The sequence below is a fragment of the Medicago sativa genome, chromosome 4 (assembly GCF_051527215.1).
Source record: "Medicago sativa cultivar Bolivia chromosome 4, Bolivia_mono, whole genome shotgun sequence".
NCBI lineage: Eukaryota > Viridiplantae > Streptophyta > Magnoliopsida > Fabales > Fabaceae > Medicago > Medicago sativa.
The window spans coordinates 55,398,463-55,418,884 of NC_140752.1; the positions used below are offsets into that span (position 1 = coordinate 55,398,463).

The window sequence follows — 20,422 nt, forward strand, 5'->3', positions numbered from 1 at the left end:
GGACGCCTATTTTATTTCGCCTCCGAATCTTTTTGTTCATTGGGAGTGTTGGAATGGGGGTGAAATAAATAAGAAGGTTAAAAAAGGTAAGGGGGTGGTTTGGCTCGCAACTATTTGGGCGTTGTGGAAAGCCCGGAATGATAAGGTGTTTAACAATGCTAATGTAGAGGTGGATGTGATTGTAGAGGAAGTGAAAGTGTTGGCTTGGAAATGGGCGATGTGTTGGACGGTTATGCCGGTTTGTCTTTTTTTCGAATGGTGTTGGAATCCTCATTGGTGCCTCAGTAGATCACATACCCGGGTTTGATTCTTGCCTTTGCTGGCCGTTTTTTTGTTGCGCTGCTGCTGTCTGGTTTTTTGCTGCAATAGCAGCTGCGTTTTTTCGGGTCTAGTGGCAGTGTTTTGACAGCAGATTTTTCTGCTAAGGCTGTGCTGTTTTTTGGGGCGCGGCTGTTCCACCTTGCTGTCTGGGTGCTGGTGGTTTTCTGGTTTAGGTGGCTGTTTGCTTAGAGGCCCTTTGGTTTTGAGGCAGGGGTATGCGTGTGTTTTGTTCACATGTATATGTCGGCATCAATACCGAGTACCATTGTTTAAGGGGGTGTTTGTTTGAGGGTTAAAAAAATAATTCCTAGGAATATAAGGCTGGAATTGAATATTCCTTTGTTTGGTAGATGGGAACCACACAAATATGCCCAGGAATACATTTTTCCCAGGAAAGTAGTAAACCCACGTTCTCCCCCATTTTCCCCCCACGTTCTACCCTTTTTACATCCATTCCATTCCCATGTGATAGCTTGGGAAAGTTTCATTCCCAGGAAAGGAAACCCATGATCTTCAATAAAATACCATTTTTGGCCTTGCCATTCCCGCTATTCTTTTTCTCTGATTCCAGCTGAACATTTTCACCCATGTTCTTCTGTATAAAAGACAACCCATGATCTTTGTGTGTTCATCAACTGCTTGCTGATTGGGTTTTTGATTTCACTCTTCTTTTCAAGGTACCATCTAATTTCATCTCAATTCTTCCATTACTCAACATAGATTTGGTGATTGGTATAATTTCTCTTTTTTTTTTCCTTTCTTTCTGTTGTTTTTGCTTATTGCTTTTTCTCAACATTGAACCATCTGTAATTTTTCAGAGCTGATTTGATGTTTGCTTAGATGCCTGAATAATTTTTTAGCAAAAATGGTTTGTTTGACCTTGTTGATGATTTTGATCCTGTAGAAGAGATGTGGGTGTCTTTATCATCATGGTTATTGTGTTTGTGATTTTGCTATATTTGTAGTTTTGTAATAATAAGTTAACTCAAACAGACCCTATATATGCAATAATCACAAATGTTTATTTTATGTTTGCTGCATTGATGAGCTTGTTCGAAGTTTCGTGTTTATTTGTTAAATCTGTTAATTGTCTGCATAAGCTAAGTTAGCATCTATGCCAAGTAGGACAGATCCTGTTACAAGTTTGTTAAGTTTATATTGAGTCTGTTACTTCATTGTTATGATAAACTCTTGTATGATGCTTTCATCATTCATTCAATAGAATCATAGAGATTCATTACATAATATATGAATCATTTAGTTTTCACTGCTTTGGTCTGTGGTTTTTAATAGTTAAATGTGCTTGGAGTGTGTGGAGGAGGAATTGATTACTCTATGATACTCCTTGTAATCACCACTTAAAATCGGTAGGTTGTTCTTAAATACCGGTTATAGAACTATTGCATAGCGAAATTTGAACAAATCGTTATTGTTTCGTCATGCACTACTTGGTACGAAATATTGTGAAGTAGAGAATATAGTGATGCTATAGCACTGTTGCGTAGAAGAATTAGAATGCGGCTGCAATATAAAGGGGTTCCGTACCCGACTTTTTGTGTTAGTTGTGACCATCAGGTATAGGATCTCGATCATGTTTTCTTCAACTGCCCGTTTTTTGTTCAGGTTTGGCAATTGGCAGGATTATGGCAGGCAGTGCAGCATGCGGTTCAGTCCACATCAACAGCAGCTGAAACTATTTTCCTCCTATTGCAGCAGCTTCAATCGGAACTTCGTCACAGGCTGGCAAGTGGTGGGTTGGGCTCGACGCGTCATAGAGGAATGGTTGGCTCCTAATTCTTCACCAAGACAGCAGCACGGTACTGCTATTTTTGCTGCTGTCATGCCTTCTCACATTGCTGAAGGTAACAGCTGCTGCCCACTAGTGTTCCAGGCATCACTCGTTGGAAGAAACCACTCCCGGGTCGTTTAAAATGTAACATTAATGCGGCGTTTTCCACTGTTTTGAACCGGGTTGGGATATGCATGTGTTTACGCGACGATGAAGGTGCTTATATGTTAGCTAAGACCACGAGTCTCTCGCCCCTGGTGCCTGTCAATGTAGCGGAAGCACTTGCTTTATATCATGCATTACAATGGATATGAGACACGGTTCGACAATGTCGATTTTGTGGTTGACTCTAAAGCATGTAAATAATGCTAAATGACCAAAGAAGTACAAAGCTGACACAAATTAGTGTGCATATATGTTTAAATTAGATTGTTGATTATTATTATTTTTAGGGAAAATTAGATTATTGATTATTGATATGTCAAATTAATGTATTTTTAAACCAAACCAAAAAGGAAAATAATCAAAACTAAACAACCAAAGAAAGTTTACAATGGAGTTACATGTCCTGATCTTTCTTTTCTTCAATCTTTTCTTTTGTAGCAGGTTCTTTCACGTCCTTAAGAGCTTCTTTCATTTCCCTAGCTTTTTTCACTACCTTGATTTCTTTCACTACCTTGGTTATGTTAATTTCCAGAATCGAATTTGGGACCTCCTGCTTAAAACTCTTTCAATGTCCCTTAGCTAACAACTGAGCTACCTATGTGAAGCTTGTATCTATGTTATGTGAGACTTGTATCTATGTAGGTTAAAATTGCATCATTCTTAATAATGCACCTATAGAAGATGCCAAACAATATTTTTATGTTATTTCTTCTTTTGTTGTTTGAAGTTGTGAATCACCCACCAATACCACATTCTTTGTTTGTACTCGATTAATGGCTTTATATTAATCTTACTAATGACCATTTTGTATTTTCCATCAATAATTATTTCACTTTTGTGGGTTGCAAGTTGGCAACGGTAGTTAATGAAATTGGTTTGAGGGTTTTCTCTAGAACCATTCTTAAATGGTTATCTTTTGTGCAGATTAAGACAAAGTGCCTGCCTGCCACAGTAAGTTGACAGAGAAACTCACATATTGTACAAATATTTTCAAGCAAACTTCAAGGAAATGAAACAAATTTGTGTGCTCGTTATAAGGTGAACTGGTTGGAAAATGTCCCCCTAGAGAATTACCGTGATGAATAAATGGAAGAAGGAACGTAAATGCAATGAGAAGGAAGATAGTTTCCTTGATGATTGAAATGATAGTGCAATGCTTAGATTTTTTTAAAGTTTTTACAATATGGGTATTTATGTAATTATAATGTTCATTCCCAGGATTCTACATCTCAAACCAAACATATTTCACTTATTCCTTGGAATTATTTTAAAACAATTCCCAGGAATTAAACAATTAACCAAACACTTTTTTCTATATTTTCCTGGGAATAAAATTTTCACCTTCATATTCCTGGGAAAATGAATACCTGGGAATAAATTTTGTAACCCTCAAACAAACTCCCCCTAAGGGATATTGGGGCTTAGGTGTTTAGCATTTTTGCGACACTTTGTAATTTGGTTAACTTTTGCAGCGAGTTAAATGGTTCTTCATTTACTTGACGAGAATAATTGCTATTCAAAAAAAAAAAGAAAAAAAAGTCATGAACATTCTAGAATGTAGTATCTAGAATATACCTCCCACATCTATAAATAGGCAAACTTATGTACAATTATATTCAAGCCTTTAAGCCTTTTGAGATGCAATGTCAATAATCTTGAAGGCTTCACCAAATCATATTCTCTCCTCCTACAATGAGCTAATTCCTAATGTGTGTCCTCTTGTCCAATACTACTAACCACTCTACCACTATAGCTCCCTCACAATATATATTTCCAACAGATTGTTATATATACCTTGATAAGCTGGTGGCAGAGCCCAAGTTATGTTCTTCAAATTCAACAGAATCAATTTTGTACTTTGAAATTTGTTCAGCAATAATAGGCTTTGCTAGTTCATGCAGTCTTGCAAATTGCATTTAACATTCAACCAATTTTGGTACTCTTTGAAAATTGATATCAAAATACTTGTACTAACAAGGCCACATACACTCAACAAATCTCACAGATATGTCCCCAGAAATTTTGAACATCAATAAAATACGTTTGCATACCATGTTTTTCAAATAAGGCTACATACACTCAACAAATTTATTCGGCCAATCAAGTTGCATACAGGAAAATATTTATTAATCACTTATACTACTTTTTTGAGGACTTAAAATTTTAAGGAATAATAACATACATGGTCATAATCTGGATTTTTTTATTCATAAGGGTATTTCTGAAAGCAATTGTTTGCACAATTTCAGACTCTTACTCAGCCAAAGGGCGAAATGTATTAGGACAAAAACTAAATAGAAGGTGATAAAACTTACTATTAGAGTAAAAAAATGATTTGTTTTAGTGTTTTTTTTTTTATAAAAAAAAGATTTTTTTCTTAAGGAAACCAAAACAAATGCACCCTTAATCTCGAACCTCCAAACATACGAAAATCATCAAAAAAAAAATGGTAGGTTTACATGGTACCCTCTTAAAAATACAGATTGATTTCTTTAAATATGCATAAATTATTCTTTAACAGAGTAAAGAAATGGGTATAAGCAACAGAACTATGAACAGTTAAAAGCCTATCTAGTGATTGAAAGATCTATCAGCTGTTGGGGATCCACCTCGGAAGGCGATCTCGTGAGGGCACACTGTGCAGTTGTTGTTTTTGGGAAAGCAATGACATCCCTGATTGAATTAGCACCAGCTAGCAACATAACCAATCTGTCCAGACCAAAAGCTATGCCTCCTGCATTTAATATATAATAACAATCATCGATAAAATCAACTGTTATTGAACATATTGAGATACAATCGGTGCGCCTCATGTTTTTATAGTAGTGTTCAAATAAAGATACGCCGATTAAATTTCAACTTGATAAATATTAGATGTTTTTTATTGAAATGTTTACAGTTTAGTGGAAATGGAAAGTAATGTTATATTATTTCTATACTTATAACTGATGTGTGAAATGAGACAACAGAGCAATGAAATGTTAGATGTCTATGTCTTATCATATATCTATTGCCATATACATGTTTTCAGGATTAGCGTTAATATTTGGTTCCCGCATTAGTGATAATAGCAAACGCCATTGCTTGTGTTGTGTTGTGATCACTTGAAAGCAGTAATATTTGGTTACCGCATTAATTCTCAAACACAGCAATGAAAGCAGTGCAAAAGAAATACTCTTGTCTAAACTGCCACTACGTTGCAGTTATTGATAACTGCTACTTCAATAAATAAAGAAAACCGGCATTTTTTTTCCTTTTCTCGATATGGTTGTGCACAGACAAATGCTACTCTAACAAGATAATTCAGTTTATCGACAAGGGAGGAATGGGGCTATAAACCATTTTAGAAGACTTACCATGTGGTGGAGCCCCCATGTCAAGAGCTTCAAGAAGATATCCATACTTTGCTTCAGCCTGAAAAAGAAATTATAACGTTTGAGACTTATGATTTTGATTTAAAGTTTGAATTACATAAGTATTTCAAGTGTTATGCTGCTGTTATGTGAGTGTTAGTGATATAATTACATAAGTATTTCAAGTTTAAATTATGCAAGTGTTATGCAACTATGTTGCAATGTGGGCTATGCTTATGAATTAAAATTTACTTAAGTATTTCAAGTGTGATTTAAAGAGGTTTTGTTTTACTTATGCTATTTTACATGCATACATGTCAATTGATGTGCATATATTTGAGATTTATGAGTTTTGCATAATCTTACGGTTAATGTTACAATTATACGATGTACGGTTTTAATTCCCCTTACCGATCATGTGCAAAATCTAGATTTGGTGAGGGTATATGTGTTAGAGTGGGGTGAGTGGGGAAGTTAGGCAATTTGTGAAATCATTTCTATGCTTATGATTCCCTCTTGTATCGACATTCCTGCTCTAACATTTCTCTGCTTTCTAAATCTTTCTGCATCTCTTTCAAGAAGACTATTCGCTGTTGATTTATTGTTATTACAAAAATAGTAGTACTACCTGTTCTCCCAAATTTCGTTGAATTCCAATATTACACCAAGATAGTAAGATACTTCAGTGGAAGGTACTAAAACTTTTTATGATAAGAATAAGACAGTGGAAGGTGTAGCCAGAAAAACGAATAGAGCACAAGAAGCCAATGTTACGTGATTCTAGTCTAAATTTTTCAAGCCAACATCAACTCACTTAATAAATATGAAAAAAATAGAAACTAAATGAAAAACAAAAATAAGACTAGGAATGGAGTCGGATGTACTAGCCTGCTCCATTGAGATGCCTAGAGTCTCAAAAACCTTTTGTTGTATGTCGCGTTTATAAATTCTCAAACTCCCCCCACCAATCTGACATAAAGTATAATATATTGCATATCAGTCGCAAAATTGTAAGGCTCGCAAGTTAAAGGGAGAGGAAAGAAATTAGAAATAAATCTCAATCACCTTCACCCCATTGTAAACCAAGTCATAAGCCAATGCACGAGCCGATGCAAGGTTGTTCATGTCTTCAGGATTTGGTGCAGTGAAAGGATGATGAAAAGCCTGCACAATTCCATAATTAAGAATAATGAAAAGAAAAATAAAAAAATGTAACCACATAACTTATTTATTAAGAATTACATTTTTGGATGTTATTAAAAGCAAAACTGACCTCAAGCCTCCACTTTGAATCATCAAACATTGGAAAGTCGGTAATCCACAAAATTGAATGTTTGGCCTAAAATTCAAACAAAAATAACTCGATAACATAAGTGAAATAAATAATGGACAAAGAAATTTTTTTCATTTAAAAAGCAGCTACCAACTTACATGGTTCGAGGGATTAGCCTCCGCAAGTTTTGCGCGGAGGATTCCCGGTTTAGACAAAAAAAAAAAAAAACTAAAACTCAAGCAGTGATTCAACACAGGATTACCGGGAGCTATATCAACTGAGAGACATGAAATTATATGAGAGGATCATAGAAACTACCATATGCTACAAACCACAAAAGTACTATGGAGGAGGTGTAATAAAGATCATTACATATCTGGTATCTGGATGGTCCGAACCATATCGATTCATTGCTTTAGCATATGTAAGCCTGGGGAAAGGGTTTGGTAATTCCACACCCTTAATTTCAAGAAAAACCTGCAATAAAAACCAACTTCAAAATCAGCCAAAATACACAGAAGATCTATATCAAACAAAATATACAAACATTAACACCTTCCCATTTCAATTTATATCTTTTCCTGAAATATACAATACCTGTTTCTAAATCTTTAATAGTATCGTTTGACATTTCAAATCACCAAAAGAAGTTCATCATATGTTGATACCTTATTCCTCCATTCTAAATTTTATTTAATATATGTTTCCAATACTTCAAATTTGTGGATAAAACGAATATGATTATAGATGGCATAAACCAACCTTTCTGATCAACTCTTCACTAAGAGACAAAATATCCTCTAAAGGAGTAAAAGCCATTTCCATATCTAGTTGTGTGAACTCAGGTTGTCTATCATGAACAGCTCTTAAATCTTCATCCCGAAAACATCTACAAAATGCATCACAATCTTTTTAATGTAATTTTGGTTTAGCTTATAAAAGCAAGCATTCTGTATAACATAAATGCTTTTTGTCTGGGAAAAAGGGAAGAGTTTTTACAAGTTCTCCATAACATAAGCCAAGATACAAATAAACTCAAATTAATAATTTAAAAAAAAAAAAGAATATTATACCTTGCTACTTGATAATATTTATCAAAACCAGCTACCATTAGCATTTGCTTATATATCTGAGGGCTTTGTGGCAAGGCATAGAATGTTCCTCGCTTCATAATTCATGTGACAGAATCAACAAAACGTAAAATAACTTACATCTCTTAGAAAATAGATAAAACATTCATATTGCTTTTCATCTTAGCAAAAAATCAGTTGCACAATACAAACAACTTACTTACGGGAAAATACTACAATTTTTGCAATCAGTTCTACATAGTCAAAACACAACATCAAAATATAAAAAGACGATCCTTTCTGTGCATACGCACAAGGTAAATCTGCACACGTTCTACATTAATGCCATTGAGGTATAGATAGTATTAGTAAATATCTTTTGAAGGTGGGATCATAAATCCTATCAACTACTATATTCAATGTTGCAATATCTAATTTAGTGTTTGGAAAAACAATTAATTGATCTGATTAAGCAAAAGATAAATCTAATTGTCTGGCTGAACTTCTGACGAGACCAATATTTTTAAAGTTCGATGACTTATTTGCTCTATTTTTAAACTAAAATCCATACTAAACAAAGAGAGAGAATGACTTATAAAATGTTAGACAACTATAATGAAAGAACAATCTCATGCAATAGGTGAAAAAATCTAAATACCTGGATTCTTGATGGAACTAAATATTCCCGGGCATCTGATGGAAATAAATATTTCGGGGCAGCTTCTAGTGTGGATCTTGACAGTATCGGAGTTTCAACCTACCTTATGAACAAAAAGGTAAAGATCGACACAACATACCAATTACCAACAACCACAGTACGACGTGCAGACTAAAAAATTCAAATGATGAACCTACTGGATAGTACCTCGACAAATCCATGTATGTCTTCTAGATATCTTCGTATGAGTTTAACCACATTATGCCGCAGCAACATGTTAGAATTCATTTGTTGCTTCCTTAGATCAAGACATCGATACCTAAAATTTGTAATTGTAAGCAATAAATCTCTCATCTCATCTTGTCAATAATTTACAATTGGAGGTAAGACAAATGAAAACATCAACCACAATCAAACATTTGTCAGCAGCATATTCAACCACATCATTAAACTACATAAAATATCATAGTTTTACCAAAAGCAGGGAATTAATACTAAAATCAGTCATTTGGTAAAAAGAAAAAAAAAAAATACCAAAAGCAGTCATAGAGCAACTTATATTAAAACCTTAGAAAGCATGGAATTAACCACTTCCAAACTTGATTTCAAGCTTCAAGGCTATTCAAAAATATAAAATCATCACAGCTTCCACCTAGATATGGATACCTTACAAAGCAAGGACATGCCTTACATAGACATTACAGACTTTAACAAAGGATACCATGAAAAACCATGACAGAATGCTGGTCTTACCAGTGAAAAAATGATAACTTTACATTCATAGAACTAAGGCTATTACCTCAAACGGCTTTCCTCTTTAGGAGAATCTTCTGCATCATCAGAATTCAACTCTTTAGAAAAAATTGGTACCTCTGCATTCCTAGAATTCAACTCTTGAACCTCATTTGCAGCAACCTCGATGAAGCCGGTTTTCATCTTGTTGTTGATTGATTGGGTTGGACAAGACCTAACAACACCTTCAATGGTAACCACATACTCGCGTCTTAGGTTATTGTTAGCAGAATGTGCGACTGGAAATTCATGTAGACTTGTCGTAACCTGAATAATGCCGGTGTGGTCTCTAAGAATGAGAAAGGCGACTTCACCGTGGCGTCTGTGAAGTGCAACCCAACCACATAGACGAACGGTTTTGCCGACATCGTTTGAAGATAATTCGCCGCAATGATGAGTCCTTGAAATCCATTGGAGGGATTGGTTGAGGGGTTTAGGCTTTTTGAAAGTGATTGCTTTCTTGGTTTTGGGTTTAAGCTTATAATAAGGGAGTGGTATTTTGGTTTTGCGAAGGGATGGGCTTCGCCGAATGGACATCAAAGATAATGCTTTAAGGAATAGAGACCACATATTCTTCTTCTTCTTTACTAAGAAAGGGTAACAAAATCAATAAATATTCGAGAAAACAAGAATAGAAAAATTAGAAATTCATAGAAAGGTTCGTATAAACACTATCCCCTTGCCCTAGATAAAATATTCGGTTGGTAGGAAATCATGAACCTTACATGCATGCAAACCGGAAGAATTTGGTAAATCCAAAGAATCACTACATGTATGCAGACAGCTGAAAAATGGAATCCACACTAAGAGGGATTATGCTAGCTATGTCTTTCGCATGAGACAGTGATATTCGAAATTTCGAAATGTTGTGGGTAATTTAATTAGGTTTAGGTTTATACACACTAAGAGAAACGAGAAGATGGGGGCATTTGAAAATTGTTTTTCTCACTTCAGAAATTTCTCATATCGCAAAATTACATGCTTTAAGGAATACCGACCACATATTGTTCTTTTTCTTCTTATAAATAAACTGCAATTTCGGTGTTGTTCACAAAGTATAAGAAAAAAGAAAGAAAGATAATCAATAAAAAGATTCATTTTATATATTTATACTAAAGAGAACTGTTAAAGGACGATTAGAATAGTGGTCACCACTTACCTCAGAAGAAAAACAGGAGCAGGTCAGAGGCACAAGCACCCGAGAAGAACGGGAACGAAAATTGCAGACTTGACTGTGAAAATTGAATGTTTCAATTTAATATCAACAATTAGACACACATATACTACATTTTTACCAAATTTAAAACATTAGGGTTTATGTCAAAAGAGGGAAATAACCATCAATTTGACAACAGTAGAATCCAAGTGTGGGTACTCAAATGAATGAAGAAGAAGAGGATGAAGGGAACTTACGTAGGTTTCTGATGCGGTGAAGGTGGTTGAGTTCTTCTCCGGCGGGACATGAAATGAAGATATGCATGGATACATGGATACGTGTTCATTTTTTCTCACTGTTGGATTTCTATTTTTTTATTTTTATTTTATAACTATTATACTCATTTCCCCACCCTCCAACCTTATTATGCACCTTTTTTGAATTATAAATTAAAAAAAAAATGTGTTTAAGAGTATGATGTTCCGATCCAAGGTAGTGAAGACCTTAAGGCTCAAAAAGCATTTATAAATGAATCTACGTTTACCCTCTTCGAAGAGTACTATCAAGGATACGTTTAATTCTTATCCTTTGGGGTGGCAAAGTCGCTTCTTATCCTTCGGGGGCCATTTAAATCTTCTCAAGTCTGTCCTGACCTCGCTTCCTGTCTATGCTCTTTCCTTTTTCAAAGCTCCGTCAGGTATAATTTCTCTCATTAAATCTATCTTTAAAAAAAAAATTGGCGAGGGAGTGAGGATAACAGGAAAATTTCCTAGATTGCTTGGAGCTCTATTTGTTTACAAAAGGAGTATGGAGGTTTGGGGTTGAGGCGGTTGAAGGAATTCAACATAGCTTTGTTAGGTAAATGGTGTTGGAGGATGTTGGTGGATAGAGGAGGGTTTTGGTATAGGGTTTTGGTGGCGAGATATGATGAGGAGGCAGGGAGGTTGGAGGTAGGGGGTCGGAGTGTTTCATCTTGATGGAGGAAGATAGCGAAGATTAGGGACGGGGCAGGTGAGATTGACGGGGGCTGGTTTGAAGAGAGGGTATCGAAAGTTCTAGGAGATGGAACTAACACTTTCTTCTGGTTGGATAGATGGGTGGGAGATGTTCCTTTATGTAGGAGGTTTGCTCGCTTATTTGATCTTTCAACAAATAAGTTTAGTATTGTGGTGGACTTGTGTGCGCATGGTTGGGAGGTAGGCAGTGAGGCGTGGAGTTGGAGGAGACGTTTGTGGGCGTGGGAGGAAGAGTTGGTAGAGGAGTGTAGGATTTTATTTGATAATGTTGTTGTGCAGTCTAATGTTACTGACAGGTGGCAGTGGGATCCAGACATCCATGACAGATACAAGTTAGAGGCGCTTACCATGCTCTAACATCTTTGGTCTCTCCCACTCTTGATGCAACAGAGAATCTTGTCTGGCATAAGCAGGTTCCCTTAAAAGTTTCCATTGTTGCATGGAGTTTGCTGAAATACGTAAACTCAACCTCCAAAGGCGTGGGATTGTTCAGGCCGGAGACAACATGTGCGTTTCCGGGTGCGGCAATGCTGAGTCGGCATCCCATTTGTTCCTTCATTGTCATGTTTTTGGATCGCTTTGGTATCATATCAAGTCTTGGATTGGCGTGTCTGGAGTAGATACTGAAATATTCGTGAACATTTTCACCAATTTATTCATTATACAGGTCATCCAAAGGCTCGTCGTTCGTTTTTACAATTATTATGGCTTATATGTATATGGCTGGTCTGGAATGAACGAAACCACAGACTGTTCAATAACACTGAAACATCTATTGATCAGCTCTTAGATAAAGTTAAATTTCATTCGTTGTGGTGGTTAAAAGCCAATAAAACCACTTTTGTGTACGGTTCTCAGAGTTGGTGGTCGAACCCTTTATATTGTCTGTGTATCGACTGACCATGTTTTTGTAATTATACTTTGTGAGTGTTTGCTTGCCGGGTTGGACTTTCTTGTACACTTTGTACAGAGGAGTTTCCAACGCCGTTGTTAATATATCCCATTTTGATTTCTTAAAAAAAAAAGAGTACTATCAAGGTTTGAGCCTGAAATCTCTAAATTCAAGTCTTTTTTTTTACCACAAGACAAAACTTGTAGAGTTAAATTAAATGTTTTTTGAAAAAAGCCTTAGAGTTAAATATGAACAACGACTTGATCACTCATTTCATTTATTGGAACTTATATAATTTCAATATCATTAGAGACGCGTTCTAAGGAAAAATTTGCATACAATCATCCACCCCTTGTGATGTATATATAGGTGTGGTACTTCTTTGTGGTGACGATGGTTTTTAGATTTCTTAATTTGAACTATGCTATATATATTAGTTTCGAATTATATAATTTGAAATTTGTGTGTAACGAAATAGTTGCAAATTCCATTAATAGAAATGACATAATTTAAAATTAAACACAAAATTCAGTAATCTATTTACATTAACATCGTCATCGAATAAAGATATAGATATACATTGAATAATCAATAATATCGTTTCTACATAGAACTACTACAAATTATTGAAAAACAACTAAAATTAAACTTGTAGTACAAGGATATGGAGGAAGAAGATGGGAATAACTGAACATCCAAATTGAAGGAAATTAATACAAGACAAGATGATGAAGGATAAGTCCATTTGGTCAATTATGATAACCCCACGACTACTGATGCAAAGATCCATATTATGAATGGCCAACTGTGAAGAGAGAAAAAGAATGAAGAACGAAAGGATATTTATAGAAACAAGTGATCCTCGTTGGCAAAAACAGTAAAATTTGGTTGGTAACGACACCATCCACCAATCAAACCTCAAAGGTAATGACACCCAACGAGAAAACCTTACTGGTAATGACATCGTCCACAGTGTGAGTGTTTTCAGATTATATAATACAAAAACAATGTTTTATTGGTTTAGATTATATAATTTGAAACATGTCAATATTATGATGCTAAGATTGTTTAAAACCTTGTGGATTTAGGGTTTGGCACATTTTGAATTATGTAATTCGAGCTAGTCCAACATATGATTTTTCTTTGGTCCACATTGCACCGACAATTTTTTGTGGTCCATAACACTCAAAAAATTCTATAAATTAATTTGTTTCGTTCATTTTCACTCCACATCACTAAATTATGAACACCTATCAAATAGAAAATGAACAATAATCTAACTACAATAGGGGGGAATCGAATATGTTTAGGGTGTATGTTGATGTTACACTGGCTGCTTTGAAATGTCAACTGGACCAAATTAATGATCGACTCAACCATAAAGACATAAGAAGAAAAACTCATCACAGCTTCCACCTAGATATGGATACCTTACAAAGCAAGGACATGCCTTACATAGACATTACAGACTTTAACAAAGGATACCATGAAAAACCATGACAGAATGCTGGTCTTACCAGTGGTAACTTTACATTCATAGAACTAAGGCTATTACCTCAAACGGCTTTCCTCTTCTGCATCATCAGAATTCAACTCTTTAGAAAAAATTGGTACATTTGCATTCCTAGAATTCAACTCTTGAACCTCATTTGCAGCAACCTCGATGAAGCCGGTTTTCATCTTACAAAGCAAGGACATGTGATTCCATTTGGTGCTAATATGTCCTTTTCCATGAGAGAAACATAAATATTGGCTAAACAAAAACTAGGAACCAAAAGGGCCTCGATGTTATGCCCGGAGAAGCAAATACTTGCATATCATTCAAAGTATAAAGAGCCTTCAGAACAGTTGCATTTTCTATTGATAAAAAGGTGCATGAAGGAAGGTACCACATTTTAAAAATAACAACATTAAATATGACCGTTTGTTTATATTTTAGTTCATTGATAGTTGTATAATCAATTCTTTTTCTTCAGTGCTATACACTTTCATTTGTGTAATCATATATATTTAGATCAACACAATTAGCATCTCCAAAATTTACTTACTTCCCAAACGAACTCCGAAATACTAGGACCCGTTTCTCCTAAGAATCGGAGGTTAACATTAAAAAAAAAAACACAGTTAGCATATATTGGCCTAAAGTGTACACTTATTTTATGATATTTTTGCTGATTGTTATATATACCTTGAAAAGTTGGTGGCAGAGCCCAAGTTAAGTTCTTCAAATTCAACAGAATCAATTTTGTACTTTGGAATTTGTTCAGCAATAATAGGTTTGCTATATGCAGTCTTGCAAATTGTATATAACATTCAACCAATTTTGGTATTCTTTGAAAATTGATATTCAAAATACTTGCACTAACAAGGCCATATACACTCAACAAATCTCACAGATTTGTTCAGAAATTTTGAACATCAATAAAATATGTGTGTATACCTTGTTCAAATAAGGCTACATACACTCAACAAATTTATTCAGCCAATCAAGTTGCAAACAGGAAAATATTTATTAATCACTTATACTACTCTTTTAAAGGGCTTAAAATTTTAAAGAATAATAACATACATGGTCATAATCTGGATTTTTTGTCTATAAGGGAATTTCTGGAAGCAACTGTTGCACAATTTTAGACTCTTACTCAGCCAAAGGGCGAAATGTAGGATCATATAATCATATCAAGCATTCTATATTTTTAAAATATTATGACAAAAACTAAATATAAGGTGATAAAACTTACTATTAGAGCAAAAAATGATTTGTTTAAGTGTTTTTTTTATTGAAAAAAAAAAGATTTTTTTCTTAAGAAAACCAAAATAAACACACCCTTAATCTCGAACCTCCAAACATACGAAAATCATAAAAAAAAAAAAAAGGTAGGTTTACATGGCACCCTCCTAAAAATACAGATTGATTTCTTTAAATATGCATAAATTATTCTTTAACAGAGTAAAAAAATGGGTATAAGCAACCGAACTATGATGAGTTAAAAGCCTATCTATGCAGTGATTGAAAGATCTATCAGCTGTTGGGGATCCACCTCGGAAGGCGATCTCGAGAGGGCACACTGTGCCGTTGTTGTTTTTGGGAAAGCAATGACATCCCTGATTGAATTAACACCAGCTAGCAACATAACCAATCTGTCTAGACCAAAAGCTATGCCTCCTGTATTTGATAGATAATAACAATCATCGATAAAATCAACTGCGATTTTATAGTAGTGTTCAATAAACGCCGATTTTATTGATAACTGCAACTTCAATAAATAAAGAAAACTGGTGTTTTTTCCTTTCCTCGATATAGTTGTGCACAGACAAATGCTACTCTAATAAGATAATTCAGTTTATCAACAAGGGAGGAATGGGGCAATAAACCATTTTAGAAGACTTACCATGTGGCGGAGCCCCCATGTCAAGAGCTTCAAGAAGATATCCAAACTTCGCTTCAGCCTGCAAAAGAAATTTTGATGGATAATTCAGATGATCTGTCGAAGCCAGGCATGCCTTGAAGGTACTAAAACTTTTTATTATAAGAATAACATAGTAGAAGGTGTAGCCAGAAAAACGAATGGAGCACAAGAAGCCAATGTTACATGATTCTAAACGAAAAACATAAATAAGACTAAGAATGGAGTCGCATGTACTAGCCTGCTCCATTGAGATGCCTATGGTCTCAAAAACCTTTTGTTGTATGTCGCGTTTATAAATTCTCAAACTCCCCCCACCAATCTGACATAAAATATAATATATTGAGTATCAGTCGCAAAATTGTAAGGCTCGCAAGTACTTAAAGGTTGTTCATGTCATAAGCCATTGCACGAGCGGATGCAAGGTTGTTCATGTCTAAAATTAGAAATAAATTTCAATCACCTCCACTCCATTGTAAACCATGCCATAAGCCAATGCACGAGCCGATGCAAGGTTGTTCATGTCTTCCGGATTTGGTGCAGTGAAAGGATGATGAAAAGCCTGCACAAAATAAAAAATGTAACCAGATAACTTATTTATTAAGAATTACATTTTTGGATGTCATTAAAAGCAAAACTGACCTCAAGCCTCTTCTTCGAATCATTCCACTCAAACATTGGAAAGTCGGTAATCCACAAAATTGAATGTCTGGCCTAAAATTCAAACAAATATAACTAACATAAGTGAAATAAATAATGGAGAAAGATAGAAAAAAAATTCATTTAAAAAACAGATACCAACTTACATGGTCGATCAAACCTAATTTATGTGCCACATAAACTCTAAGATGACCTAGAGTTTTATTTACAGATGCATGATGACCAGCTTGAAATAAAATCAGATCACTTGGTCCCGCAGAGCATCGCCTTAACAATTCCTCTGTAGTTGCAGGATCCATACTTGATACTAAATCAGGAAATCCCTTGATGTATTGATAGGGAATTACTAATTTACCATTCTTCTTGATCTTGAGAACAATTAAACCCTTTGCACCAGATTTGTATGCTTCATTGTAAATACCACTTATATCATAGCACTGTTTTGCATCAGAAGGTACACACAATACTTTAATAACTCCACCACACTCCAAGGAATCAGAGAAAATCTTAAAGGAAGACCTTGAGAAAATGTCAGATACCTGCAGCCAATGAAAAGTTATATCTCAGCAAGATGAAGCAAATCTAGGTAAACTCTTAGGTAGAGTTTGCCGCCCATTTGTGTCGCACAAAGCTCGAGGGATTAGTCTCCGCAAGTTGTGCGCAGAGGAGGATACCCGGTTTACACAAAAACAAACAAAAAAACTAAAACACAAACAGTGATTTAACATAGAAACTACGATATGCCATAAGCTATAAGCTATATCAAATGATCGCCATAAGCTATATCAAATGAGAGAGACGTGAAATTATATGAGGATCATAGAAACTACGATATGCTTCAAATTATATGAGGATCATAGAAACTACCATATGCTTCAAACCACAAAAGTACTATGGAAGATGAAATAAAGATCATTACATCTTTTAATTCTAGATCAAATCTGGTATCTGGATGGTCCGAACCATATATATTCATTGCTTCAGCATATGTAAGCCTGGGGAAAGGGTTTGGTAATTCCACACCCTTAATTTCAAGAAAAACCTGCAATAAAAACCAACTTCAAAATTAGCCATAATACACATGATTCGATTTTTATGGTTTTCTTTATGTAAAACCATGTCCACAGAAGATATATATCAAACAAAATATACAAACATCAATAAGTGAGACTGCAAATATCTATACCTGCTTCTCAATCTTTAATAGTATCATTTGACATTTCAAATCACCAAAAGAAGTTCATCATATCTTGATACCTTACTCCTCCATTCTAAATTTCATTTAATATATGTTTCCAATACTTCAAATTTGTGGATAAAACGAATATGATTATAGATGGCATAAACTAACCTTTCTGATCAACTCTTCATTAAGAGACAAAATATCCTCTAAAGGAGTAAAAGCCATTTCCATATCCAGTTGTGTGAACTCAGGTTGTCTATCAGCACTTAAATCTTCATCCCGAAAACATCTACAAAATGCATCACAATCTTTTTAATGTAATTTTGGTTTAGCTTATAAAGCAAGCATTCTGTATTCTTGGTTTATGGGAAAAAGAGGAGAGTTTTTGTATGGGAAAAAGGGGAGAGTTTTTACAAGTTCTCCATAACATAAGCCAAGATACAAATAAACTCAAATTAATAATTAAAAAAAAAAAGAATATTATATATACCTTGCAACTTGATAATATTTATCAAAACCAGCTACCATTAGCATTTGCTTAAATATCTGAGGGCTTTGTGGCAAGGCATAGAATGTTCCTCGCTTCATAATTCATGTGACAGAATCAACACAACGTAAAATAAATTACATCTCTTAGAAAATAGATAAAACATTCATATTGCTTTTCATCTTAGCAATGCTGGAAAACTATAATGAAAGAACAATCTCATGCAATAGCTGAAAAAATCTAAATACCTGGGTTCTTGATGGAACTAAATAATCCCGGGCACCTTCTGATGTGGATCTTGACAGTATTGGAGTTTCAATCTACCTTATGAACAAAAAAGGTAAAGATCGACACAGGATACCAAATACCAACAACCAAAGTACGATGTGCAAGAGACTAAAAAATTCAAATGATGAACCTACTGGAAAGTACCTCGACAAAACCATGTATGTCTTCTAGATATCTTCGTATGAGTTTAACCACATTATGCCGCAGCCGCAGCAACATGTTAGAATTCATTTGCTGCCTCCTTAGATCAAGACATCGATACCTAAAATTTGTAATTGTAAGCAATAAATCTCTCATCTCATCTTGTCAATAATTTACAATTGGAGGTAAGACAAATGAAAACATCAACCGCAATCAAACATGTTTCAGCAGCATATTCAACCACATCATTAAACTTGATAAAATATCATAATTTTACAACCAAACAAGACTAATACTAAAATCAATCATTTGGTAAAAAAAATACCAAAAGCAGTCATAGAGCAACTTATATTAAAACCACACTCAAGCACGAGATATGGATACCTTACAAAGCAAGTACATGCCTTCATACCACATGAAAAACCATGACAGAATGCTGGTCTTAGAACTAAGGCTATTACCTCAAATGGATTTCCTCTTTAGGAGAATCTTCTGCATCATCAGAATTCAAAACTTTAGGAAAAAATGGTAACTGTGCATTCCTAGAATTCAACTCTTGAACCTCATTTGCAGCAACCTCGATGAAGCCGGTTTTCATCTTGTTGTTGATTGATGGAGTTGGACAAGACCTAACAACAACACCTTGAATGGTAACCACATACTCGCGTCTTAGGTTATTGTTAGCAGAATGTGCGACTGGAAATTCATGTAGACTTGTCGTAACCTGAATAATGCCGGTGTGGTCTCTAAGAATGAGAAAGGTGACTCCACCGTGGCGTCTGTGAAGTGCAACCCAGCCACAAAGACGAACGGTTTTGCCGATATCGTTGGAAGATAATTCGCCGCAATGATGAGTTCTTGAAATCCATTGGAGGGATTGGTTGAGGGGTTTAGGCTTTTTGAAAGTGATTGCTTTTTTGGTTTTGGGTTTAGGCTTTTTGTAAGTGAGTGGTATTTTGGTTTTGGGAAGGGATGGGCTTCGCCGAAGGGTCATCAAAGATAACGCTTTAAGGAATAGAGACCACATATTCTTCTTCTTCTTCACTGAGAAAAAGGGTAACAAAATCAATAAATATTTAAGAAAACAAGAATTGAAAAATTAGAAATTCATAGAAAAGTTTGTATAAACACTATCCCCTTTCCCTAGATAAAATATTATATATTTTTTTCTTTTAAAAAAAGACTCAATATCGGTTGGTAGGAAATCATGAACATTACATGCATGCAAAACAGAAGAGGAAGAATTTGGTAAATCCAAAGAATATCAGACAGCTGAAAAATGGAATCCACCAGAACCGAACTGCTATAAGGTAGAGGGATTATGCTAGCTATGTCTTTAATTCGCATGAGACAGTGATATTCGAAATTTCGAAATGCTGTGGGTAATATAATTAGGTTTAGGTTTATACACACTAAGAGAAACAAGAAGAGGGGGGCATTTGAAAATTGTTTTTCTCAATTCAGAAATTTCTCATATCGCAAAATTACATGCTTTAAGGATAGCGACGACATATTGTTCTTCTTCTTCTAAATAAACTGCAATTTTGGTGTTGTTCACAAAGTATAAGAAAAAAGAAAGAAAGATAATCAATAAAAGCGATTCATTTTATATATTTATACTAAAGAGAATTGTTAAAGGATAAGCACATAAGAATAACTATTATTGAAGATTAGAATAGTGGTCACCACTTACCTATGAAGATAACAGGAGCAGGTAAGAGGCGCAAGCACCCGAGAAGAACGGTGCCGACAGAACGAAAATTGCGGACTT

General features: G+C 34.9%; 1 protein-coding gene and 1 long non-coding RNA gene across 4 annotated transcripts; one reads left to right on the forward strand and one right to left on the reverse strand.

Moving 5' to 3' along the window:
* Positions 1 to 594: 594 nt before the first annotated feature.
* Positions 595 to 2,671, forward strand: LOC146929967 (uncharacterized). Its single transcript, XR_015006240.1, has 2 exons — positions 595 to 998; positions 1,945 to 2,671. It is a non-coding gene; the product is annotated as an uncharacterized LOC146929967 (long non-coding RNA).
* A 2,064-nt stretch (positions 2,672 to 4,735) lies between these two features.
* On the reverse strand, positions 4,736 to 19,699 carry LOC146929968 (aspartate--tRNA ligase, chloroplastic/mitochondrial-like). Of its 3 annotated transcripts, none has more exons than XM_085701648.1 (12): positions 19,113 to 19,699; positions 18,655 to 18,772; positions 18,471 to 18,542; positions 18,226 to 18,317; positions 17,904 to 18,024; positions 17,472 to 17,594; positions 16,699 to 17,091; positions 16,535 to 16,606; positions 16,356 to 16,454; positions 16,134 to 16,214; positions 15,878 to 15,935; positions 4,736 to 5,009 (listed from the first exon to the last, which is right to left on the reverse strand). In XM_085701648.1, the coding sequence occupies exons 1-12, from the start codon at positions 19,676 to 19,678 to the stop codon at positions 4,843 to 4,845; spliced, it is 1,962 nt and encodes a 653-aa protein (XP_085557774.1). In that variant the 5' UTR covers positions 19,679 to 19,699; the 3' UTR covers positions 4,736 to 4,842. The 3 variants fall into 3 exon arrangements, with proteins under 3 accessions (XP_085557774.1, XP_085557775.1, XP_085557772.1); XM_085701646.1 differs by lacking the exon at positions 4,736 to 5,009 and adding an exon at positions 15,366 to 15,651; XM_085701649.1 differs by lacking the exons at positions 15,878 to 15,935; positions 16,134 to 16,214; positions 16,356 to 16,454; ... (6 more) ...; positions 18,655 to 18,772; positions 19,113 to 19,699 and adding exons at positions 5,632 to 5,689; positions 6,517 to 6,597; positions 6,694 to 6,792; ... (5 more) ...; positions 8,837 to 8,948; positions 9,429 to 10,128.
* Between the last annotated feature and the right edge of the window lie 723 nt (positions 19,700 to 20,422).